The sequence below is a fragment of the Diadema antillarum genome, unplaced genomic scaffold (genome assembly GCF_040938485.1).
Source record: "Diadema antillarum isolate AM-2024a unplaced genomic scaffold, OU_Dant_1.0 seq00000254_RagTag, whole genome shotgun sequence".
NCBI lineage: Eukaryota > Metazoa > Echinodermata > Echinoidea > Diadematoida > Diadematidae > Diadema > Diadema antillarum.
Genome location: NW_027271296.1, coordinates 381,226 through 408,614, shown reverse-complemented (window position 1 = coordinate 408,614; position 27,389 = coordinate 381,226). Strand labels below are relative to the sequence as shown.

The 27,389-nt window shown below is 39.9% G+C and overlaps 1 protein-coding gene across 1 annotated transcript in view; it reads right to left on the bottom strand.

Moving 5' to 3' along the window:
* The window catches only part of LOC139729721 (extracellular matrix organizing protein FRAS1-like), a 230,223-nt gene that overhangs the window by 48,882 nt on the left and 153,952 nt on the right, over window positions 1–27,389 (bottom strand). The window contains exons 5-23 of the mRNA XM_071640650.1: window positions 24,268–24,427; window positions 23,368–23,501; window positions 22,618–22,701; window positions 20,824–20,928; window positions 20,216–20,273; window positions 19,077–19,210; window positions 14,836–14,983; window positions 13,716–13,853; window positions 13,176–13,286; window positions 8,704–8,817; window positions 7,806–7,946; window positions 7,150–7,290; window positions 5,262–5,435; window positions 4,699–4,839; window positions 3,338–3,481; window positions 2,814–2,975; window positions 2,032–2,175; window positions 1,246–1,389; window positions 549–689 (exon numbers count right to left, since the gene is read on the bottom strand). Coding sequence (XP_071496751.1) covers window positions 549–689; window positions 1,246–1,389; window positions 2,032–2,175; window positions 2,814–2,975; window positions 3,338–3,481; window positions 4,699–4,839; window positions 5,262–5,435; window positions 7,150–7,290; window positions 7,806–7,946; window positions 8,704–8,817; window positions 13,176–13,286; window positions 13,716–13,853; window positions 14,836–14,983; window positions 19,077–19,210; window positions 20,216–20,273; window positions 20,824–20,928; window positions 22,618–22,701; window positions 23,368–23,501; window positions 24,268–24,427 — 2,518 coding nt within the window. The remainder of the gene's footprint in view (window positions 1–548; window positions 690–1,245; window positions 1,390–2,031; window positions 2,176–2,813; window positions 2,976–3,337; window positions 3,482–4,698; window positions 4,840–5,261; window positions 5,436–7,149; window positions 7,291–7,805; window positions 7,947–8,703; window positions 8,818–13,175; window positions 13,287–13,715; window positions 13,854–14,835; window positions 14,984–19,076; window positions 19,211–20,215; window positions 20,274–20,823; window positions 20,929–22,617; window positions 22,702–23,367; window positions 23,502–24,267; window positions 24,428–27,389) is intronic.

Genomic DNA, 27,389 nt, shown 5'->3' with positions numbered 1-27,389 from the left:
CTTATGCTCATCTTATTTCTCTGCAGAGCTCCACTTCATAAGAAGTTGCTATATGACACCAACTCTTGCTACAATGGGAAACTGTCCAATGTTTGTTGCATACTAGCAAATATCTGCTAGGTACATGTATCTATGACAACTGAGAACACAGCACTATCTGTAAATCTGCCTTAATCAAATTTCGGCAAAGCTGGATTTAAAGACAAACCTTGTGAGATTATGAAAGCATCCATGAAACAAGACAAACAAGCAAATGAATGGATGTACGTCAGTCAATCATCTATTCAGCCAAAAATATACAGGAATATACTTGTACAATGTAAATCTTGAGACTGGGCATGCTTAAGTGTTCTAAGGTACACAATCCACCAATCAAGTAACATACATCCACTATTTTAATACAGACCAGCCACCCACTGTGAGGTTGCCACCATTTTTTTTTTCTTTTAAGAAATGGTGTCTTAAAACTTGCAAGTGTGCCAAGGTTTTTGTGTGTTTGTTTTTGAACAATGGCGAGACAAGTCAAAACTATTTTTTCTTATGTTCACCTCTGCACTCTCCTCTAGCCTCATAGTAGCCTTCACCACACTGGGTCACACAGGAACCTTCCTTTAACCTCAGGCCATCCATACACTGGGTGCAGTCATTGGGTCCTGGTCCATTGCAAGAATTACAGCTCCAGTCGCACTCTAAAGCAGGGGTCAAGATTGATTTGTCAAACAAAAAACAAACATAAAAACTTACGTGAATTGCATTTTGACAGTAACATCACATCACATTTATGCTAGTGAAATGACTTGGAGTGTGCAGTGTTTAATTTCTGAAAACAGACTTTTCTCAGGGTATTTTGCTGACTTGAAATTATTCCTGTCAAGTGTACATAAAAATGTATCAGTATATTTTTCAGAGGTAAAAAGAAATTAGATCAAGAGGCAAACCTCCTACAAAGAGGGTAATCCTGAGAAAAGAAAGATTTATTCTTCCTCCATTATGACATACAATGTACACATCACAGGCCAGTATCACAATGTGCATGGCTCTTTACGGTATCAGCTCTAATAACAATTGTTAAAATCTGCAAAATTTCTCAATGTTCCCCCACATCCATCCATCCCATCCAAAAATGAAAGCTCATGCATAATGCACAACACACAACAAGCTGTCACAAACAAGGACTTGAGGGACGTAATTGTGATACGAGCTCTCTTATTAAGGTGGTTGCCTAGCAACAGATGTTGGCCTCACCCCTACACAGCCTGGTGGCTGGATCAAGGTAGTACTGCTCTGCACAGAGGGAGGAACACTCGCCAAACTGTAGTACGGCGCTGGGGTCTCTGCAGACCAGGCACTGGATGGTACTCTCGCATTCAATGCAGTTCTCCTGGCAAGCTGGTAGATAATCAAAGAAAAGAATAATGAAAATAAACCTGAAGATAAATATCTAAGTCAACTCTGAGGAAAACTGATGGAAGTAGAGAGACAATGGCGTGGCAAACAATTTATGGGTCAAACTAAATCTACACTTGGTTTCCGACATGATAACTGAAGAAAAATGAAATGTATCTAAATGTATCTGGCTACATGGATGCTACAAAAGGTTAAAATTACACACATAGAGACACACACAAACATGCATGCATCTCCCTCTCTCTGCTTTAACTACACTTTTTATCACAATATGTTGTTGGTGAGTTTCGTTTTTTTTTTTTCATGACAAAATCCAATGTACTTGGGCTTTACTTCCACATGGTAGAATCAATTTTGTGAATCATGAACATCATCCATAACTCTCCCAAGATAGTTATCAGTTTTATGGAATTAAAAAGTTGATGTGTTGCAGTGTAACATATCAAACCCATGAAGATTTTTAAGTATGAAAATAAACAACAGAGAGAGACAGGGAATAATTTACTTCTTTCTTTCTTTCTTTAAATCTAATCTGAATGGTATGTCAAGTGTCTTTTTGAAATACTACACAAGATTTTTGCTGGGTGAGACAGACTTTGAAGAAGAAAGATTGTGTTTGCCTACGTTTGCAGATGCCACCATCGTTGAAGTAGCCAGCGTGGCACTCCGTGGAGCACATGCCAGTGTGAGCGAGGGTGTGTCCGCCGTGGCAGGAGGTGCAGTCAAACACCCCAGAGGAGGTGCAGGTCCTACAGGAGGCGTGGCACTCTACAGGGGAGGAAGGAAGATCAAAACCAGACATGATGGTTACTGTTACTTTAACTCATTATCTAACTCATTGTAGACAAGAAATTCAGTGCTTACTGTTGTTGCTGCTGGTTAGAAAGCAAGACAAAAATTTCGAAAGACTGGTTGAATAGTTAAAGTACTGTTTATTGTGAAACTATAGCTTTAGGTGCTATTAAATGTTGTTCTAACCAACTGTTCATGCAATGTAAAGGGAAAATCATAAGCCATAGAATGTGAATCATCTGATGTAATGGGGGTGTATTGGAGTAGCCGTGAGAACCTCAGGTAAATGTTTCAAGCTAAGACTCTGCTACATAAGGAGTTGCAGTAAATTATGAGTTTGCTCAACAATCATCGAGCGAAAATGCTGCATGTTATAACACATTTCTGAATAAATCAAAACTTTTGAATACGACTAAAGCCCTGAACTGTCATGTTCAATGAGTATTTGTACAAATAATTTCTGAAGTCTATATAGAAACTCAGTCATGTGATATAAATGGCAGAAGTGCAGCTCAGTTAAGCAGCAATGGATTCATAAAGGGACCAACACATCATTCATAACATACAGAGACACCCAGATGCACACTCAAATTAGAGCTGTATCGCTCACATACCTTGACACATGTTGGTCTGATCCAGGTAGAAGCCCGTCCCACACTCCGACACACAGGTATCCCCCAGGGGGTAACTGCCATCCCCACCACCAGCACACTGGGTGCACTTGCTCCCCTGGCCCCCTGGGTTGGCGAAGCAGGTTCCACACGCTGAGTCACACTCTGTTTTTGGCATCATGGAGAAAGATGAAGAAAGACACACCCATACATAAAATCACACTGATTTAAAAGCTTCCGGTAAGGAAATGAAATCTGTGCAAAAATTTCCAAGGATTTACTTATCATTTTTAGACGTGAACGACAGACAATGAGACGGACAATGAAAGAGTTTCAGCCAGACTTTGTCGCGATAAAACAGATTATGGTTTCCAATTAAGCAGTGGAAATAACCCTTGAAAAAAATTTGTTACATCAAGTTCTGTTGCATTTAAGCGGGTTCCAGCTAAAGCGGCTCCCGATTTACGAGTGAGCACTGTATAGCTAGCATTGTTGGTAATGAGGCTGCTTCAGCTATGGGCACACACCTTGGCACAGCCCCAGAGATCCAGGGTATTGGGTGGAGCCACATCCCGGGCTGCACATGCCCCCCTGGAGAGAGTCTGGACTGTAGCAGCCGGTGCACTGGTTGGCCTCTGGTCCGCTGCACGTCGCACAGCTAGGGTGACATTCTAGGTACGGAGGATACACAGTGCGAGCACAAGAATAAATCATCTTCTGGAATACAGCCTGCTACTCCTAGTACATGATATAATTGGTATTCAAGATATTTTACAGTAGAAGTACAGCACTGCCCATCCTTACCCCATTTATTGGCAGAAATTTTGCTTTGCATCACCACTCTCCGGCACAATGTTCACTGAGGAACAAGAAACTTTCACTCAAAGATGCTGGGTGACAGGAAAATGTGCCAATAATACATTGAGACCTTAAAAATTATGTGAAATAAAACAGCTTGATAAACATACGATCATTTCTTTGTTTCAACATTTCTGTCTCACCCTGTATTATCCTCTCCATAATTCTTGACTTTCGAACTTTCTCATAACACTTTTCCCTGGCTACGCCGGATTACCAGACTTGGCAATCATGACACAAACTGTGGGTGCCTCGACGTGCTGACTAATGTCTGACAGCATGGAATATATCAGCTCAAAAAATGACATGTGTGATGCCTTATGCTTCCTAGTTCACACATTGTTTGCACTCTTGTTGTTGTTTTCCACTCATCCAGTCCCACTGTGGGCCCCCCTTTGGCCTTGACTGCTTGTTTTCAACATCAAATTGTCTGCTCCATAACTTCCTCTCTCTTTTCCTCCTTTATAATTTTCATTCCATCTACTTGTATCTCTTTTTCTCTTTGCATTTCACCCATACCTCATTTTATGTGCCAAGAGCATCAACCTATCTGTCCAAACATTTCTACATCACTTTCATACCTGAGGAAACACGCGTTACCTCAATCCTTCTCCCCATAGTATCTCACCTCTATTCTTCCATCTCTGAAAATGACAAGGATGATATGGTCCTAATCACCTTGGCAAGTTTTCTCACTGCTAGCACTACTCTTCCAAACGGTTCTGCCACTAAAATCACTTTAACATTGCCAAGTACCTCATTGTACACCCAAGTCAAGAGGGATTGTCAGTAAAATGTCTTGTCCAAAGATGTATCTATTGGAAAGAATTTGTACAAGCTTTAAAAAGTCCTATTATTTGTTTGCGGCTGGAAGTCTACACCCCATAGTATATAGTTTTGTTTTTGAGGAAAGAGAATAATACTGGTTTTGGTTGTCAATCATGAATTTAACCATCCATAAGATATCTGCCCTACACATCACATTGTGCAGTTTCACCACAAGATACAATCTACCCAGAGCAGTACTCACCAACACACATGCCCTGTATGGCTACTTGGTGATTGTCGCATGTCCGCACACAGTAGCCATGGTTCAGGAAGAGTGGGGAGCGACATGACAGGCAGGCATCCAGGCTCGAGTCCGAACAGGTCAGGCACGACGGATTGCATGCTGGGAGGGAAAATTTCAAGCAGGGGACATAAGCAAACTTACAAATGATTTGTAGTTCTTATTTTCATCCCAGCAATTACTTCTACAAGACAGTAAATCACTGATACAGCAATCTTTCAAAGCAGCAGTCATTTTAATATACATTGACTGTTTGGCATATCTGAAATACAATAATTGACCAACTAAAATGATCTGCCAAGTATAATCTGTAGGCACGAATTGGTTGATTCACTTTGATTTCACACATCCTGGCATATGAACTAAACATCTTACTTTCTGCTTCACTCTCAATTTCATCATGTGAATCATAAATCATATGTGTGGATTCCTTTTTTTTATCACACATTTAGGCTGATAGAACTGCAAAAACAATGAAACCACAACCATATTTCCTCAGTATGATTTAGCTGATTGTAACTCACGTAGGCAGACTCCATGGGCACTAGCAAAGTATCCCTCCAAACAGCTGCCGGAGCAGGAGCCACGGAGCTCCCCCCTGAATGGTGGTCTGGTCTGTACCAGCTCAGCGGCAAACCTACAGGACGTACAGTCTGATGGACCCGGACCCTCACACTGGTGACAGGAGGAGTGGCAGGCTACATATTTGGGAGGGACAGAAACAAGGGAAAATTACAATCAAACAAATATCCATCTGCAGATTATGAATGTCCAATCCATGCATTGATTTACCAAATGTATAATACAGCATTTGGCGGTTCAGGCAGTTCTGCAAGTGTTCAACTGTTCCCTTGAAGGTTACAGCATCATACTTCTTTTTTATTCAGATTTATGGCTTTGTCATTATGGCACCTGAATGATAGTCCAATCTAGACATTATGTTCAGAACATCATCCAACAATATCTTAACTCTGTGCTCACACCCAAACAACAGGAAGTCTTTATGTTATCTGAAGAACTGAAATCTTGTTGAAGCACATTACTGTATAATTTTCAAAGAAGAAAACACACTTCCTTTCCTCCAGACTGATGCTGAACTTGAGTGACCAAAATAATAGATTTTCAAGACACTGGGGTTCATTTTACATGCTTTTCCATCTGGATTCTCAGCAGACGAAGTTAACCACATTTCTATTTTTTCTTTCATAGACAATGACCCTGGGTTGACTCTTCATGTTCCTGGTATAGCACAAATTGGGTCGGGGGGGGGGGAGGTAGGGAATATTGTTTCAACAAAAATACTGTCAGAATGTTTGGAAAACAATCTTGTCACAGTGTTTTTCCCTCTCGGCATTGGTGGCAGGAAATTCCTAGCTGGGGGAGACCACAGAGGAAGTGAATGTCTGGGAGTCTGTGAGGAGGAGGAGGCAGTGGTGGCCTTGGGGTGCATACTACCGGTATCTCTGGGCTGGCTGGTGGGGGAGGGAGGGGGGTAGAATGTCGCCTTCAGTGGGCGAGACTCTGTCACCTCTACCCAGACAGAGCTCCATCAACAGACCATTATGGTTTTAGATAACAAATTCTACAGGCTCTTTAATGAGTGAAATGTGCAACTCCTTCATGTCTTTTATCACCTAAAAAGTAAGGGTGTAATGACAGAAATAGTACATCCGACTGTCAATGTGTAATTTGTAACTTGTATCCCCAAAACTTGATAATGTACCTGCACATTGCTGCCACTCTTTACAGACAGTTAGAAGGACATAAAGCATGAACAGTCCGAATGCCTTTATATCGGGCATATGACTATCATAATGAATTTTTATTTGCTCATGAGCCTATTTGGCTGAGGAAATTTTCCCAAGGGGCCTTGCAACTGTCACAACTCCACCATTGGCAAGTGTCCATTTATAAGTTGATATCAAATACAGAGTCTCCAACCCAAAGCACCGTCTGATCTGGAGATTCTCCCGCCTGAAACCTCTAGCAAACGGGAGACTCCAAGTTGATGTGTGCGAAGTGCAAAATTCCCAGGGTTCTAGATGCTCTCTGGTGCTATCTAAGGCTTATTTTTTTCAAAATACGATAGAAATAGGTAAGAAATCCTTTCCAACGGGAGACAAAGAGCCAGGGCGGGAGAAATTAAATCTCAAGCGGGAGAACGGGAGATTTTGCAAAAATGGGTTTTCGGCGGGAGATCTCCCGTCGAAAACGGGAGAGTTGGAGTCTCTACAAATATCTTGTCTAAAAGTGTGTATGGTGTGGAGGATTGGAAGCCATTGTGTGGAGGATTGGAAGCCATGGTCTCCTGTGCAAGAGCCCAAAGACCTGTCAACTGGACCACTGTGCTCCTGGGCATCCTTGACCAACAGGTCTTTTTTGACCGGGGAGAGATGGATGTGAGAATCTCACCGAAGCACTGTCCTTGCTCATTGAAGGTTCCCAGGGAGCAGTTCTGCAGGCAGTAGCCATCCATGAGGACGAAGCTACGTGGACACGAGGTGCACTGGTCAATCCCTGGACCGCTGCAGGACAGGCATGCTATCGAGCAGGCTGGAGGAGGAGAAGAGGGAAAGACAACGGCTGGTGGAACCAAAAGTCATGCTTAAAGTTTAGACTTATGTAACAGAAAGAAAGTTTCTTCTCTGCAGGATAAACACATAATCTTCACAAATCATTGCATTTCAAGAAACTTCACTATTCTTCACACTGCATGTGGAATAGAACCCTCTTATAAGACCTTCGGAATGGACAACTAACCATAATCCAGCACTCAACTTGATGTCATAGTAAAACACATGAATTTCACAATGTATTAAAATATACAGATGTCATCCTGCCAACAACTCCTGTCTTACTTGTTAAATGCAATTTAAATTCTCGTCTTCATCAACTGGAGTGCATATAACACATAAATACATTAGTTCTTGCTAAGTCAGGTAAGCCTTCTGCAACTTTAGAGATTCTATTGATATGGAACTATGCATAATTGGTTTTCTAATAGTGGTTAAGATTTTGCTGCGTTCTGTCATGGCAGACGTGCCAGCATCCAAACAATGTCCCTCTACCTTCACAGAAGCCGTTGGGTGCCTGGTAGAAGCCTGCACTGCACTCCCTCACACAGGTGCCATCCTCCAGGAAGTGATTCCTGGGGCAGGTCACACACCAGGGGCTGTCCAGGAAGCAGGACTGACATGAGGGGTCACAAGCTGCAGGTGGAGTAAGAGAGATCAGAATTATTCCACAAAAGGGAAATTTTTCTCATTTTCTTTTTAGACAGGAATCACACTTACAAAGTGGTTATTGAATAACTCAAGACCAATGCGGTGAATGGTTCGATGTGAATTTGTAGTGTTAGAAAAAGCAGAACACTGACACCATTACAGCACATATTATTGCAGGTGATAATGCACATCATTTCTTCTCATGCACGAAAAGACATTTGCATCATCTGTTTTATAGAATGGGAGACAATTTTTTTTTGCCAGGAATCCAATTTTTTGATCATGTAACCTGATGGTAAATTACTGGATGTATTTCATTTCAGCTTGCCGTAGATGCAAACCATGCATCCAGTAATTACTGGATGCACAGCAAATGTACTAGATGCATGGTTAGCTAGCCAATAGGAATCTCTTACTGAGTGCATGGATGCTTTCTTAGTGTGTGAACTCTTGCTATATGTACAAGTGCACGATAACATGCTTACGATGGCTATTGTCAGTGAGTCAATGAGCGACGAGTAAAAACTGACACACAACTCTCAACCAATGAGATCGCAAAATATTCTCGACCCATTCTATGATAAATAAGTGGTGCACATATCAAGACTTGCTATTACACAGATTACATAACATCATTGACTATCACAAAGGACTGTAATGAATGGGGTAAAGGGGGGAGGGTTGAGGGGTGGCTGGGGATCGGGGTATGAGGGGGAAAGCAATGACCAGTTGGGCTACTCACGGTAGCAGTGATTGTCCCTGAGGTAGTAGCGGGGGCCACACTCTGGCACGCAGCCATTGTCTCTGATCACATGACTTGAGTTGGCGCAGGATAAGCAGTCGGTCCACTTCGGCCCTGTACATGTAGCACACGTGGCATTGCATTCTGGGAAAAAGAACAGGGGGGGGGGGGGAGTTGGAAATGCATCAGTAATTTTCCACATAAGCGAAATTGCAAAAATAGCACAGAGAGGGAAGGAATTAAAGGGGACCATTTGGCTGAGGTAGACTTTTATATATAATATTTTTGCTTTTAAAAACACATGCCAATGAAATATCTATAGCACAGATGTGATTTCTGTGAAAAGAACACTAATACATAACTATGGTATTCACAAAACTTACTGAATATATAATTTCTGTACATGACTTTCGCCTGTTTATGTGTATTAATGATACGTTAAGTTCAATTCTCATTGCTCCTAAATTATCAGGTTCAATTTTTGATAATCGTAAATAATAATAGTGAAGTATCAGCTGTTTGGAAGCACACAGAGCAGGTATAGATTAGCTATGTTATCACGCGTAAACACAAGGTCATTGCAACTGGGTGCACTCAGTTGGAAGTTTTGAGATGAAAATATGTATTTGTCTTACACCAATTACAAAGTCTTTGCTCAGCAGTATCCTTTAAAGGAAACAGTCAGAATATGCACATTCATAAACATCTGCACTGAAGTATGAATGCATGTATTCTTTACCCCTTTGATATGTCAAGTGGTCAATACAATCTTCATGAGTTCATCAATGAATATCTGGTTCTCTAACCAATTGCAGGACCATAGCAATTGAAGGGAAAAACATTTAAATCAGCAACATGAATAGTCTGGTCAGTACATTGGTGCACTAAATCACTAGTGCATTGACATTAATACTAATAGCTTACATTTTCGTGTCAACATTGAACGCTTAGAATCATTTGAGGGAAATACAATATACACTACAGCTCTAATGACAAACCGCTTCCTGCTGAGCAAAATTTCCTTCAACCTTCAACCTTTTTCCTCTGCAAAATTGTACATTTTTCCCAGTCAACCCCCCCCCCCAACCTCCAGCATCCCCACAATACATGCCTAAAATGGTGACATTATGACATTTAATTACATGGTGGTAGACTGCTACAGCTTCAAACGCTCTTGAATATTAAATGGTGTCACAGAATGCTCCAGAGTTTTATTTGGACCAACTGGGTAGTAAATAATAACTTCCTGCATGATAGCTAGCCATAGACTTTCATGTACTCCTAAATTTATTGTGCTCGTGCAAACATGATATACATTGTAGGTTACAAGCACACCTGAGATATTTTAGCCCTGATCTAACTCTTCAGGAGAAGTTCCATTGTGAATGGCTCAAACTTCTTGAGCCTCATTTGCAGTGTGGCATACAGGATATATTTCGCGAGTATAATATAATTTTGCAAATGGAGACTTGGAAGACAACTTTTGTTACGTGGTTGAATTCACAATCACAAACCTCAGTGACAGAATTAGTGGCACATTAAAGGGATGGTACAGTATTGGTGGAGAGGAGAATTGGGCTTTTAACTTTTAGCCAAATACCAAGAAAACACTCATAAAATAGTACAGAGCATACCATTTTAAGAGGAATTCAAAGTTTATTTGATGAAAATCTGGTTTGGAATTACTGAAACATCCAAAAACAAAGTAAAACAAAGCGATCGTAAAAAAAGTGTGGGTCCCACACTTTCTAGAATCACTCTGTTTTGGTTATCTCAGCCATTTCAAAACCAATTTTCATCAAATAAACGTTGAATTCCTCATGGAATTACATGCTCTTTCATATTTCATAAGAGGTTTCTCATTATCTCACCAAAAAATCTTAGAAACCTGAAATTAGGTCTCAACTAAAACTATAAGATCCCTTTAAGAATTTCTGTGCCAGGGACTTTGGACAGCTTGTACAGTGCTATGGGGTTTTCTGTGCCAATCAGCAGTCAGAGCACAAAAAGGGTTAAGTGATTTCCCACCTAACTGATGTACTACATTGCATTTGTGTCATGGATGACAGTATTGTGACCCATTGTTGATTGCATGAATCAGTTAAACTTGCCAAATTTGCAAAAATAAAACTACTGCAAAATATATGCCCCATACGGTGTACAGTATCTCTTGACACACACCTGCAACAAATGCATGGTGTTTCAACATTAACCCGTTGAGGACGGTTTGATTTTGCTACAACACGCAATTCCCATAGACACCTGCCCGAGTATACTCGGGACTCATCCTCAACGGGTAAAGTAGCATATTCAAGCGAAACAATTTTATTTGTTGTGCCAAACGAAGCAAAAGAATAACATCACAATAGTTATGAATACCTCTGAAAACCTACTCCTACATGCTTTGAGAGCATTTCTATGTAAGAAATATACAGAATACTCTGGTAAGCTTTTTAGAGATCACAGTATAACCATGTACAAAAAAGAACATCATATTTGGCAACATCACAAAATCCTAGGTTGCAAAGAAAATTCCTGTAAGTCCCCCTAACTTTGCTTCACTGGAGCTCGTTGTAGCGGGGACGCAGATCAAGTGGTAAGACGCCAACACCTCTGAAATCTTTATCCAAACAATTGTTCAGGCCTTAAATCTTACAACAACTTTGGGGCTTTTTTCTAAATCTACCTCATAAATCTACCCATGGATTACCGAGACCATCTAAAGATTGCCAGAGAACTATTTCAGAGCTTTTTAAGGCAATCCCTGCTGTAATTTCTCTCCTGAATACCTGCTTTGGCCACTGTAGGTGAGAATGAAATATGTCTATCATGATTTCAAATTTGACACCAACCTTTCTCCTGCACAACCATCAGTAAATCGCTCATCATATGCACGTACATGTACATCCAATATATTCTAATGCTCTGCTCCAAAGTTTTTTTTTTTTTTGGCTTATTCACTGGCTTTGTTTTTTTCAGTCACAATAAGCCAAAGACCATTTACATGCTGGTTTCTGTTTTCTACATATATCTGATGTATATTCTTACCTGAGGAAACCCTCTTATTTGTTGTGTATTTTGTGATAAGAGTAAGTATAAGAGCAACACCATTACAAACTGTATGCTATGTGGAAGTACTTTTTCTTTTTTTTTGCCATCCTATCAGCTCAATCAGCGGAGAAATTGTCTGAATCTGATAAACATGGAAATATTTTTCCCCTGCGTGTGAGTATAATTAATCTAATAAACTCATGCACACACACAAAAAAATCTCTCCACCTCCCAGCGAGCAAAGGATCCTGCCGAAAAAGGCCACAAGGCTGAATGTTGAGGCATGAACTTGCCCCGCCCACTCACTGTCTCGTATCATGCTCTGTGGGAGTGGGTCGCTTAAAAACACAGTATCATGATTAATCATACTCAGGTTTTTCCCCAAAACAAACTCCTAAGTGGCACAAAAACAAAGTCAACCACAGACAAAAACTGACAAACACAGACAAATGCATACATGCAGACAGCTACATGTGAAATAATATACACAGACACAGACACAGACACACACACACACACACACACACACACAGACAGACAGACAGACAGACAGACAGACACAACATCAAAGACACAAATACACACAACTTCTCAGACACAGACACATCACAAACATACCCACTTTACATATCACAGACACAAATGCAGACACAACATCACAGACACACATGCAGACATACACAAGACAAAACATCACACACACACAGACATGCAGACAGGCACATCACAGACACTTCACAGAAACACACACAGTCACACTATAACAGACACACATAAGACACAGTATCTCAGACACACACAAGCCACATTATCAAAGACACACATAATGATACAACAGAACAGACACAGACTCAGACAGAAGCACAAATACATAACAGACACATACATGTGTAGTGAACAGACACTATGACACATGCTTTACTTGGGTTAAACACATGAAGGGTTCTGTTGGCACAAGACATATCAACTTTTTGTCAATTTGCTCCAAGATTGTTGGCTCATTAGTTTTTATTTTTTTTATTTTTTAAGGAAATGGAACAGTAGGAAGAAGTGGGCTGAAACAGCCTCCACATAATATCAAATATTTCTCATAAATCCCAGTGCTCCAATGAACAAATGTTCTCGGAAGAGTGACAGAAATCTCTGAAGGAAAAATTAGAAGCGATATCAATCTTTCAAGTAAATTCTAATACAGTTCTCACATTTAAAGCATCAGTGAGCTTGTTGCTTACATACAAAAAATATGCTTTTGTCAAGAAGCTAGCTCATAACATTTTGATAAAAAAGCTAAAAAAGAAAGTATTAGCATTCATTTTGTGTTGCAAGTTTCATGTTCCACAATTAGGTAGAGGCACAAGGATTGGCAGACTTCTAGCTTTGAGCAGTATCCCACAGTCTGATTATTTTGCATCACAGCCTACCTTGGCATGTGCCATCCAGCTGGAAGAACCCAGGTCCACAGTCGGCAACACATCGGCCCCACTGCAGCAGTCCGTCACCATGGCAACTGGTGCAGTGGTACTCCGTGCCTCCTGAACACATGGCACAGCTCTCGTGACACGCTTGAGGGATGAATGCAGAATTCATGTAATATTCCCTCGCCATGACCATCATGCATATAAAGGGGATTGAATTTTCCTTTTTCATCTCAATCAAACCGACTTATCTGCTCATTACTCTTGATTGAACACTGTTGAACACACATTGATGAATTAGGTATGGACTGAGATTTTCATGATACACTATCTACTAACACTTCGCTATGCTTTTGGCAATGAGTATGGTGGAACATAGGAAAATATGTCTTTTTACACAGTGAAGTCCTCTGACCTATCATAACATGGCATAAAAGATCATTCTTTAAATCACGGATTATCTTAACTATACAAGAAAACACAATCAAAGCTTGATATCATTAACATAGTGACCCCTGCATTCTGCCACAAAACCGGTCCACTTACCATTGCAGGTGGTGTCAGTGGCCCGGTACGAGCCCGGACGACAGTCCATCACGCACTGACCGTCCATCAAGAGTCTCCCCTGGCGACACGAGGTGCAGCCCATCGCGTCACAGGACAAACACTCAACTGGACATTGCACTATGTGAACACAGATTTGGAGAGAGTGAAGGTATGTGTGAAGGAAGTGGGTAATAAGAATAAAGGGAATAAAAGAAACAGAAAAGAGAGGAAAGAGAGGAGGAAGGAATACGAAAAAGAGAAGAGAAAAAAGGAAAGCAAAAATTACATCTGCCATACTTCTCAAGTTTCAGTAAGGAATAAAAAATGGAAATTAACATTAACCCGTTGAGGATGGACTGATTTTGCTACGTAAAGCATTTCCCATAGACACTTGCCCTAGTATACTCGGGACTAACGGGTTAACATACTACCAGTAGCATTATGTTTTTCCTGTTTGCTTCGAGTGCCAATTAGGATAGAAAACCCCATAGCCTTGTACACACAGTCCAAAGTCCCTAGCACGGAAAGGGTTAAAAAAAACAACAAAAAACAGGCTCCATTTCGTCATTTAGTAGTTAAACTATCCACCTGATAAGAGAGCATTAGAATACAGAAGAGCAAAGAGCTCATAAAGACAGGATGAATTCATCGGACACAAAATCTTCTTTCTTTGTGACATGCTGACATATATCAGTGTGGTTAGACGTACATGTATCTCCAGGAATATCACCATGGCTCTACCTATCTCAGTAATCTTTGAATGATGGACAGCACTTTCACTACAAGTAATTATCCCCCAAAGATTTATTTATTTATTTATTTATTTTTTTTTTTTGGGGGGGGGTGGTAAACTGTTACTGTTGTTGTTATCGGTTATTTGGTTGGTTTTTTTTTTTTGCTATTACTGCCATGGAATCACAGACGTCTTTAAAAGGCAGTACAAGAATGACATTGAGGTTTAAAACTTAAAAAAGGATAGGAAATCAAAATTTTCAGGTGATTTTTATACTTACAAATAGCACAATTTGTACATACTTGACAAAAAAAGGAAATCATGAATCAAATCAGATTGAAGTCTCCAGAGAATCATGCCTGGCATTAAAATAAACTGCACACTTACCTGCAACACACTGTGGACAGCAGGACAGAGGGCTGGACTGGGGGACCGTTCCCACCGGACAAGGGGGACAGTCTAGCCTGAAGCAGCTGGCTAACCCGTCCACACAGCTGCACGTCCTGCAAGGGTCCGGCTGCCACGTCTCACCAGCCTGCAGAGGGCGATGTTCAGTCACTCTTTTCATTCACTAATCTTTCTTTAAGCATGCCTGAGTAATGTTCCTATCATATCTCTTTCCAAAAATTTTATTTTTTCTGCTTGTTTCTGCATTTTATAAAGGTGATAATTACACCTAGAAATCTGCAATATGCAGTATGATAGATACTGCTTGACCATGCATGAGCAATCAATTTATTTTCATCTCTCTGATATTCTTCTTCCATATGGAAATGATACAGACAGAAAGACAAAACAGAATACAAGCTTAAGTTAATATCCATTTGAAAAGTGCTGCATATGAGTTAAAAAAACATGTGTAAGATACATTTGTGTCTATCTACAGATACCCTAAAACTGTACTACATATCATATCAGCTTGCTTTCAACGAAATAAAAAAAAAACGAACAAATACAATATGCTAAACCAGATTCCTGCACCACAAATGATCAACTGCACCATGCACTTCATAAACAATGTTTCCCTAACATTGCAGTGACCATGGTTACATAAAAATCATGTGTGAAACTAAATGCCCAGCAATGGATCATGCTTGATTTTAATAAGTTGACATGAGCAACATGTGGGAGGAAGCCAAATCTAGCTTGGCCAGGCTCATCCACGGATGATTTAAAAATGTGTTAAATGTTCACACTTCTTTGTGTCTTTCCCCTCTTTACCCCTTACTAATTTTTGTCTTGCTATCCAGGTAACAGCTTATGAATTAACATCACTTCCTGGTTTGCTAGTATTCTTGCCAATCAAGCATGTTGTAATCCTTTTATGAAACATGACCCTGAGATATTCTCATCACCACTGTATCTGCCGTTTATTTGGCAAGTAACAATCATTTTGTAAGCATAAAGTTAGGGATTTCTCATCTTGGCGACAACATGCAGAGCATTCATGTCAAACTGGAAGGCAACATCTCAGTGAGTGGTATATTTTGCAAATTATGGTCAACTTCCCAAATTTGTGAAAATGGAAACACCATGAAACTTATGCCGCATACAGTATATGATGGACTCTTTGATGCTTGCTATGGCTGTTCAAGGCAATGGACAACTGTTCTGTGACCCTAATAACCTACTTACCAGGCCCCTCCTCGGTCCAACCACAAACATAGCAGCCAGAATTGACAATAGTTTATATCTAGTCCATGGATCATGCAAATTCTGACTGCTTAAATGCACGAGACAAAACATGTACACAAAAAGACTTATAAAGATAAAATGCAAGCTGATACGCCCATGTCCACAGTCAGTTTATTTTGCATTTGTTTTTAGTTCATGGACTAAATTTGAACCAAAGATTTGATTTCACACGACTGTTGTGATATCAGACCATTGAGTCTGGCAAACAGGGTTAAAAAATTGGTGGAATAGAACCTCGGGAGAGATATAAATGTACAATGTACTTACCGCATATGTTATCCTGTTGTATATACAGAACCCTAGTGGTGTGTGGCACTCCGGGCAACATCGTCCCTGCTTGTGTATTAATGTTTCACCCTGCAGAGTTTCAAAAAGGGTGGAAAGTATTGCAGTGAGAAGTCTAAACAGGTTGAGAAGTAAACGGGTGCAACGATGTGAAATCTGCATCAATCAAACTGGACCATACCTAGACTACAAACAATCATACCTGATCTGTTGTTTATTTAAAAGTGAGCCTGTACTCTAAATTCAAATGCAATTGCACTCAATGTCCCATTGGTAACTATCTTCTAACCAATGTACAAAAGCAATTACACCAAATTTCAAGTCGCAAAGCTGATTATGGATTGCAGATGAGCTACGATTAAATATACAATGTTGTATTCGAAGCTAAGTTTGATTTTTGGAGCCATTAAAGAACTTTAAAAAACTTTGTTAAGCTCTATTTCAGTACAAAAAGTTTACATAATGAAAACATTGTGAACCATGTTCAGAATATTGTTAATGAATATTGACATTACTGATTATCATTTGCTGGGGGGTTCCTACTGAATGGGAATACAATTTTTTGATCCCACATGTTTATACACATGTTGGGAATTATCAGATAACCTTGTCTTTGGCATGTCCACATCATTTCACAATGATTTTGCTTTCCAGTGTGAGCAATCATCATCAAACCTCCATTTTCATTCTTTGTTTCTCAACACTTTTCAGACAATCCCCCCCTTTCCCCCTTATCCCTTGGTGTATACGTGTGTGTGTGTGTGTGTGGTGGGGGGATAAGGGGGAATAAGTGGTTTTAATGCGATGAGCAATAAAGAAGAACAAATCCCGAGAAGCGCCCTGAGACGATTAAGGGACCAAGAATGGGCGATGACAAATATGAAACCAGGCGAGACGGAGCGTGACAATCATACAGAATACTGGGCTGACAGACACCAGGTGAATGTGCCTTCTGTGAGTCATGACGTATACTGTAAGCTATCACTGTTAAAAGCATCACTGTATGATGTCACGATATAGCAGGTAAGAGAAATTTCTGAAAGTTTCAAAACTTTTATTTTCATTGCCATCATAGTCATTAATGATCAAAATAACGCATCACAATTATGTAGAGTTTGACACAAAAGTTTCCAGGTGCTTAAAATCATCACCATCATCATAATCATCATCATCATCATCATTGAACATCATCATCATCATCTGTACTAAATACTTGTGATTCATCAGCTGACAAAACAATCATATATTTGGGCAAGCTTCACACAATCCTGCATGAAGATAAACAAAAAAATACCAATATCTCAAAAACAAGCTTTACATTCATGACTCGCATGTTCAATCATCTTTGGAGCACTCTCTCCCTCTTTTCTCTCCTTCCCCGTCCCCCTCCAACCCCGCCCCTTTGCTCGCTGTCACTCTCTACCTCCTTCAATAGGCTAAGTAAGTCACGCTGCCTGGGATATATTTCATGGAAGTTACTAATAGCACACCACAGCACTGAAGGCAAAGGAATAGATTAATTTTACCACTCCTCTGAGCCAAATTCCACACAATACCCGCCCACGTGTATATGGACGCCATGCTGGTAATATAACACAGGCTGGGTATCAAAAGGTCACATGGTTTTAGTGAGTTTGGATGGGGGTGTCTTCTATTCTTTTCTTTCTTTTTTTCCCCCCACCACAGAGGAAGACATTAATAAACTATAATGCATTGGCATGACAACAATAAAAACAAAATCTTTCCTCATCGATGCCAAAATGCAGGGAAGCAGCAGGAGGAGCCAAATTGGAAATAAAACCAAAGAGTCTACACAAGTGTTTGTGACTTTTTTTCACCACTGTGTTTTCATAATAAAGCATTACTCTTTCTACCAAGGTGCAATCACGCTAAATAAGCGTAATTTTGGTGAGAAAATATGAAAAAAAAAATGATAATGATGACGATATGGATGATGAAGCTAATCTTCTGTTTCTTCTTCTTGTGTGGCACAATGGGCCTGGATGATACTGCTTGTTGACTATTGCTCATCACCTGGGGTGAACTACTAAAGGGTGGGCATCATTCATTCATTTTTCTTGTGTGGGAAGGTAGGTGGACCACTTCGCTTTAGCACCCTGCTCTTTGTAATGAATGAATAAATGACTGATAATGATAGTGATAATATCACACTTTTAATAAATGATAATGATCTAGACTCCGAAAATAAGGACTCGCATGACAAAAGCAAATTAAGATGTCTGAAAAACTGCTACTCGCAAGTCCTGTTTTCACCGGACGCGCGACTTTTGAATCCAACAAAAGAACACCATCATTTACAGCATACAGCTATACTACATGTAGAGCTGACAGATCAGCATTCATTATGAACATATTTGAATCCGCTGGTCACCCTTCTCTAACCCATGTACACCCTAGTTTGCAGGTACAAACCCTTGTTGGTGGTAAAGGCATTTGAACCAAAAAGACTACACGCACCACTGGCAGTGTCCCATGGGCCACGTACTGTAGCTGCTCCCAACACCTTGTCGGGAGCAGATACATTGGAGAGTTTATGCATGCAAACACCCTGAAATAGATGCTTTGGCACAGACTCTTTACCTATGACTGACAACGGTTTGTGTTTGTAGACTAAGCACACCCCTTACCTCTCTGCATTCCGTGCGGGCGCACTCCGCGGGAAAGCATGCGATCAGACCTTCCTGGCAGAAGCAGAATTCGCAGTCCGTCACATTCCACATATCACCTGAGTACCACCTGACTCCGTCGGCCTCGCAGGTAGCTGTGTGGGGGGTCAGAGGTCGAAGCACCATTTTCCTCAATTTTGCACCACGAGTGACTTTTGGCCATGCGCCTCATTAAAATGATCCCTACTGTTTAATGGCTTGTGATTAATTTTTCAGCACATTTCTAGGATCATTTAGCTAACAACACCTGCAAACCAGAGCATTTACGGAAACAAATCAAATCTATGTCTTTCATACTCTTTCTTGAATTGTGATTATTACCATGGGTTTATATTGTACACTGAGAAAAGGTTTCACTCTATTACAAATAAAACGAAAACAGAACATCACTTTTCATTCAAATCATTTGTCTTTGAGACCACATCTCACAAAATGAATACCAATAGCAGACAATGATACAGTCAACACAAGAAAATATCACTTTCATATATCATAGCCAGCAAAAACACATTTGCAGCTAAACGTTGATCATAGTTTGTGACTTTCGGTCGTGAAAAAAGAACGTAGGTGGCTATATTCTGATATTGAGAGAAATGAAATGACTGTCAGACTGCCATTATTTCTCAGGTATTTTTTTAAAAGAATTTCTGCTATCGAAAAAGAATATTTAGATGGTTACATTCAGATATTGAGAGTATCAAAATGGCAAACAGACTTTCCTAATTTTTCTGGTGTCTCACCTTTTTCAGTCAGATTCCTTATGACTTTCTATTACTGTATACGCCAAATATTTCGCGAATTTCGCGAGTCAGCTGCTATTTGCGTAATGACACGGGAAAATATAGACTCTAATGCCGATATGAATGTTATGTACGCGTATACATTTCTCCATTCAGTACAGGACTCCATGATCACAAATTCAATCACTCACGATATTGTCGGGAAGTCCCAATTCGCGAAAATTTAGACTCACAAATTATATGGCTTATACAGTATCACAAAAGAACACTGATGGTTACATTTTGATATTGAGAGAAATGAAATGGCTGTCAGACTGTCCTAATTTCTTTAGGTATATCATCTTTGTCAGTGAGACTCACCCTGGGATGACACACACTCAGAGCAGCAGTGTCCGTCTCTCCGCATCCTTGTCTCTCCCTGCAAAACACAAAGACAAGCAGAAATAAACCGTTTTTGCCGTGCAGAAATTATACACTTAATTAACCCGCTGGAGACTAGTCCCAAGTATACTCAGGCAGGTGTCTGTGGGAAATGCGTGTTGAAGCAAAATCAGCCCGTCCTCAATAGGTTACGAGTAGAGGACCATTACTGCTCCTTTTAGTTAGCACTCTAATTTTTTCCTTTCTGTCTGTAGGTACATGTAGTATAATTCTAGTGCTTAAGAACTGTTGAAATTGATTTGTAGAGAGAAGAACAGTGTATTATTATCAGTGCTTTGACTATAACTATTACTAATGTTGTTGCAGTCCTAGTTTTCATTGGGTTGTTTGTTTGTTTTCTCTCCTAAGAGGTATTTATTCCATTAAAATGGGTTAATGTAAAAACAAGTCAAAATATGTCACACTACAGCAATGAAATAGGACAATTGCAGAACCACTGGTAGGTATGGTCCTGCAATCAAAGCAGCAGTCACTCCACGAAAGGACAGAATGTTATCTCTCTGGGACTATGGCTAATGGTCACTTACCGGCGCACAGGGTAGGTTGTCCACACAGGTTTCCTCCACACAGCTAACGGTGCCACTCTTACATAGACAGTGGGTGCAGACACCGCTCTTCCATGTCGCTCCATCCTGAGAAGTTAATAAGACAGGAGCCAGAGTTAAAGATTTTAGTATCAAGGCCTGTCATCTTTTCTTTCTTTAACACCTCATCTCATTACTAATACTTTTTTTTTTCTCCAGTGTCACTTTTTATTTTGTATTTTGAATTCATCATTTGATATATGTATTTCAATTAAATATGTAAATGTACAAAAAAATAAACAAAAATAACAACTCATGTCAAAAAATACATCCTCTCATCTGCATACACTCACAGACACACACACACACACCCTCTAAGAGCATATCACATAACGACTCAATTACAATGTAACATGAAGAGAAAAGATAGTGTAGGCACGTTTCTGCCCTTCTTTATGTAACAATACAATGAGGAGTAAGACATCATTTTTATTTGGAATTAACGTATTATTTCATCATAGAACAGATATATAGCATGTCTTATGTATGAACATAATTTTCATTTGGCTTCCAGGGGTTTATAAACTTTTACTAGGAGAGAAGCCCATAGAGAATGTGTGAGTTTAACCAATACGTGATCTAACCGAGGGAAAAAAAAAATGTCCTTTGATACAGTCATACTGTTGTCTGAAATGGGGCTGCATACGTTATGATATAAAGACTTGACACACATTAATCCTCCTTGGCTGCATCCCAGACAGGTGCGACCCTGTGACATCCCTTGTCTGACAGCCTAAATGGGGGGGGGGGGGGGGGGGTAATTCCAGGGAGTAGGGAACAATATCTCCCTTCATAATCACCCTCCCTCCCTTCTCTCAAGATTGCCTAGGTGTAATCACTTCCACTAGGAAAAACCCTCTGTGCGATTTTAAGGTTGCTCGTCTTTAATCCCAGCAGAGGTGTACGTGTATTCTAACCGCAAATGTCATTGTTTGTAGCTTTTTGGTTGGCGCAAACTATGATGTCAAACATTTCAATCCCAGTCACATTTTTTGTCTTCTAAAATTTCGGACACAAGATCATGACTGAAAATGATTGATGGATTGCATCCACAAGGGATACAACAGTCACTTTGTACGACATTTGAATTGTTTTTCTCTTTGTACTGTTTTTCTCTGGGAGGAGCATGGTGGTGTTGTGGTGTGGTGTGTGTACTGGTGACTCATATCTGTCGAAACAAAAGTTCAAACCTCATCTACCTCAGCCACTGCAAATGCAAATGTGTTATTTGGTTACAATCTATGTGTTGCTCTTGATCACTGAAACCATCAAAAGCTGCACAATAGAAAAATGAAAAGGTAATGTTGAATAATGATTCAGTCATGACCGTCGGCAAATATTGGTCAGTTGATCCAAAGAGAGTGGAGATTAAAATCATTTGCAGAAAAATTTCCTATTTTTTCACTGGTGGCTCAACACTCAGTCTTAACTTTTAAAACTATGTTAACAAACATAGAAATATTAAAAATGCATACAAACTGATGCTCATCTCTCACTCTCATGGGCCATATGGTCTCTGACAGAATCTTTAGCTGTAACTCTAACTTGATGCCATCTACTACCATAACAACCATTTCACTTCAATATTGCTTCTTTTCATTCTTAATAGGTTGTTTTGCTTAACTCTATTGAGTAAAGAAGTAACACTAATGTTAAAACAGGAGAGTTTTGCACAATCAACGAAGAGCCTCCTCAATGGGAGGCAAAGATGCACCCCACTCTCTGTGGCTGCCTCACCTGGTATGTGGCCCCATCCACCTGACATGACCGCCCCACGCACTCCGGACAGCACTTTCCTTCGGGTACAACCGCCTCTTCATCCTGAGGGGGGGGGGGGGGGGGGGGGGGGGGGAAGAGAGAGAGAGAGGGCGCAACTCAGTCAATTTGAGAGAAAGGAAAACTTTTTAAATACCTGTGGAGAGAACGACCACATGAAGTCATGAGGATCCTGTTCAAGAATCAGCATTAAAGAAGTAAACAATGAAAAAAGTGGAGCCATATACTCAAGAATAACTTCTCACACCCATTCAGAGAAACTGTGTTTCAGATCACATCTAGTTGAGAATTCATATATTATTTCATGGTTTGGTTTTTCTTTTATTCACAAAAACTTGCCATCAAATGAACAATTGCACAATTTCTAACTAAACAGTTTTTGGTGGTAGATGTATCTGACATCATACAAAAATACTCTGGTCTGCAAAGTGCTGAATTCATTGAAACTAGCTAAGTGTGAAAGAAAGGTTGGACACAATTTCCACCTTTGCAGTATACAAATGGACATATCTATTTTTTTTTCTCTTCTTACTAGGAACACTGCTTGCAGCTTATGTAATAAGACCAGAGGCAGATACAAAATACTGTACAAGTACACCGAAAACAACCGAATTGTGAAATCAAACAGAATTAACTAAACCTTGCTTTATGAAAAAGGTTTTTTCCCCCCACACAGGATTCATGGAATGAGGCTGAATTTTGAGATCTGACCTGTCCACAAGTCACTGCGGGGCAGTCGGCGATGTAGCACTGGGACTGACCGTTGTTACATATGCACTTAGCACACTTGACGGGTGACCACTCCTCCCCGTCGTAGTGAGTCACCCCCCTGTCTGTGCAAGTTCCTGCCAGAGAGAAACGAGAGAGCATGTTATTAAGAGCACAATATACCACACAAAAAGAGATTGGTTAAACACACACATCTCATCCATCTTGACCCGTAGGAAATGAGGTTGTCCCGCTACTTCTCCATTTTACTGTACTATCAAGGTTTGTTGTCAAGGCAAAGACTCTTTGCCTAATCATCTATGCTAATTAACCCTTACAGTACTGCAAACCTAAAATCCCATGGACATTGTATGCACAAAAAAAGTTGGTGATGGTACTGATACAGTTGTTCAGACCTGTGTTGTTCTTAGACATCCATACAGTGCAGATGCAAGTCTAGCTCAGATAAAACAACATTTAGAAATTTGAGTGCACTTAGTGGCGTTAAGAAGTCCATATAATCATCTTAACACAAAATGCATTGGACTGTGTGTGTCATAATTACCCACAGTACAGCTTTAGTCGTAGCTTATCAAAATAAGATATTTTTCGTTAAAAAATTTCAGTATAATTTTAGATTTTCTCTTCACTGATGTATCTCATCAGACACAGAAATGCCTTTTGTGGTCCAGTCATTTTACCCAAAAGCACGATTTTGCTCCATGGGACATTGCTATCAATTTTTGTCTGTGTCATACATGATCAATTACCAGTACCGGTAAGTTATTTAAATATCATGATAGGGTATGCGAGCGATTAAAACAGAATTGAGACTGAAAAAGCATCTTTTGAAAGCAACGAGCCCATCCATAGATGTTGGAAATGAAAGAGACAACAGCTTACTTCCTGATCGTATACACGTGGGGCAACATTCCGTCTCTGCCTGATAGAGCACTTCTCCCGCCCTGCACTGCCTGACTGAGCAGGTTTGATTCCGACACGTCACTTGTCCGCTGATACATACACAGGTCGTACATGGTGAGGGATTCCACTGCGAATTATGCTGGAAGAAAAACAAAACAAAACAAGAGATATTTCAATGTGAAAATTTGGCATTATTCCCTTCTTCAAATTCCCATTTCTTAAAGATTCACAGTACTGTTGAAGATCCTTTATGACTTTCCAGTTGTATAGTTTACCATAAGGAAATTGAACATGTGGGACTGTAGAGTAAATCATAATCATAGTGCCTGCGGCTCTTTGATTTAAAAGCAAAATTAAAGCAAGCGATGACATTATGGGAACATCGATCTAAATCAACTAACTCATAATTCACCATAATACACAATATAAACATGTTTTAAATGCATGAAACTTTAACTCATGATTTTTTACTATTACACACATGTACACTATCATATCTCTGATTCTATTTGATATCACAATGGATCATTTACCTCCTTGTCTTATGCATAATTGGGCCCCTCAAAAAAATATAGGGTTGGCTATCCAACTATCGCTGCTTTTCATATTGAGTATTTTGCATATTTCTTTGCAGATTTGTGTGTAGCTTTTCCATGCCTCAGACAACAACTAAAAAAATAAAAATAAAATAAAATAATGAAAATGATCCTACAGAATTAACTCCTGGGTCACTAAAACTAATCAATTTCACAAAATGAAACATAACATATTTGATATCAATAACAAGGAGACAGAAAAGGAAGTGGTTTGTGGTGAGCCGTGTCAAAACAAGCCGAACATAAAAATTACAGCATCAGTGAAAAATCAGAGTGAAGTTTGACACCAAAGCCCACAGATTTAACACGTACGTGTCATTTATTCATTGATACAGTGATCATCTTTGGGTTTTTGTTTCATTTTTTTACTTTGCAGACTGACATTCTGATTTTACCAATGGTGCATTAAACATGGGGAGATCAAAATCTGTCTGCCATGCTTCATGTGCCAAAGAGAAAAGCTAGCCGTGATTACATGACCAAACAAATTGAAAAATGATCAAATGCTCATGGACAGATGCATACTGCAACCCTGTGTGATATGAGTGACAGATTTTCAAGGAAATTCATGAGGAGTTCATGTGTGGGTTACTGCATTAAAAGTACAACCATCCTTGCATTTAGCAAGAAATTACAAGATGAGTAGCTGAACTAAGAAAGTTGCATCATTGAAAATAAACTGGGCTACAAAATATTCCTCGTAGAATTTGAAATGCTCTTAAAAGGTAGAACGAAAAGATCATCCTGTTTTGTATAGGGTATGCATGTTTTTAAACCAAGATATGTGAACAATATACAAAGTTTCGATATGACATCATCACGTGTCACTTCTTTCCTGCCCTGTTGCATACTAGAATGTCGAACTAGCAGGCATGCAATGTTTCTCCTCCACAAAGAAAATATATGCCACTTGCAAGAAAGCATACTTGTGTCTGAAAGAACACTTGACTTAAAGAAAGTAGGAATAAAGAATATCCATGAGCTAAAATGGAAGATGCCCCACGGGCCCAGGTAAGCTGACATCTGGAAAGAATTTGCCTGCATTCTCCAGGTTCACTTGCACCAGGGCTATGCTTGTTTTAGAACTGTCTCTACGCTGGTGTTAATTGCCGTGGCAGGTCTCAAATCCAGGGGAAAATGGCGTCCAAATCCCATGAAATCTGTAACAACACTTGATGCTGTGCAAACTGAGAAGTATGACAATGGCCTCTCAAAGTTGATGATGTCTCTTTTGATACAGTACTGTTAATAGTTCCAAATGTGTGTATGTATGTTTGTCCATCTAAGTGTGTCGTGTATGTCTGTGTGTGTGTGTGTGTGTGTGTGTGTGTGTTGGGGGAGGGGGGGGGGGGGGGCTTCATTAGACTCTTGATTATCAAAGTTATAGGCCTACTGTTTATATCTGTTTGCTACAATACTTGGAATGTACCCACAAATCTGACACATTTATGAACTGATCAGCAAAAGAGGCATTACCCATGTGCATCTTACTAAATTAGGCAGTACACATTCTCGTACAGAAGAAAATGCTTTTGTTATTGCCTGACTTTTCATGAAAATTACTGTCACTGTAGATATACGAATAAACATCATGATACAGAAAACAAGCATCAGTGAGGAGAACTGAATGTAAGTGATTATTGTACTTATTGTAGTCTGGCTTGAACAAAGACTAGTCTTCCAAACAAATCAAGGAAATGTAACTTTATGTGCTTCCTATTGAGTAACACAAACAAAATTGTGTGGGTGCACAGGTCGGCCATTGATATGTAAATTGCAGTACTTAATAAACAAAGTTTATTTTGACACAGTTGGACTCACACTGTCTGCAACTTTTGTTCTTTCTTTCTCTAATGTTAACTTTTGTTTTCTTTTTCCAATGATCTGCTACTGTTTATTTGCAAACCTTGATGTTGTTCCTCTCATGAATTTCCCCCTAGGTCTTTTCATAACATGTAAAAAACCACAACCTTCTACATGGACCGACAGAAATCATTCACCCGAAGTTACCTTTATTTTCTTCCTATTTAGCAAATGTTGTTAATTTATCAGTACGTGACAGCCAAAATTAGATTTTGCCACTGACACAGTTGGAGTGTGTGTGTGTGGGGGGGGGGGGGGGGGGTGGGGGGCAGAAGACTTCCTCGTTGCTTTGGGGTATGGCTAAATGGGATGTGACGTGTTTGTCTGTACCATTTGTCCCTGATCTTTGCTAGGAAGAGATTAAAAATGGCAGACATCTATTTTGGCATGCAATGGACAGTCAGAGTCAAAAAAACAAAGCAAAACAAGCAAACAAAAACACAGAAAACAACTTGCCCCACTGAGGGACTAGCCAAGTTCAGGTAAATCTGTTTCCTATGAAATAGCCGAGGTCACCAACAGTCCTGACATGATTACTGAAAGTAGTTTCAGTTCTCTTCCCCTCCACATTCCCCCCCCCCCCCCATTTTTCTCTTTTATGGTCAAGTCTGGTAATGAGCTCATTGGAAGGGGTGGAGGATG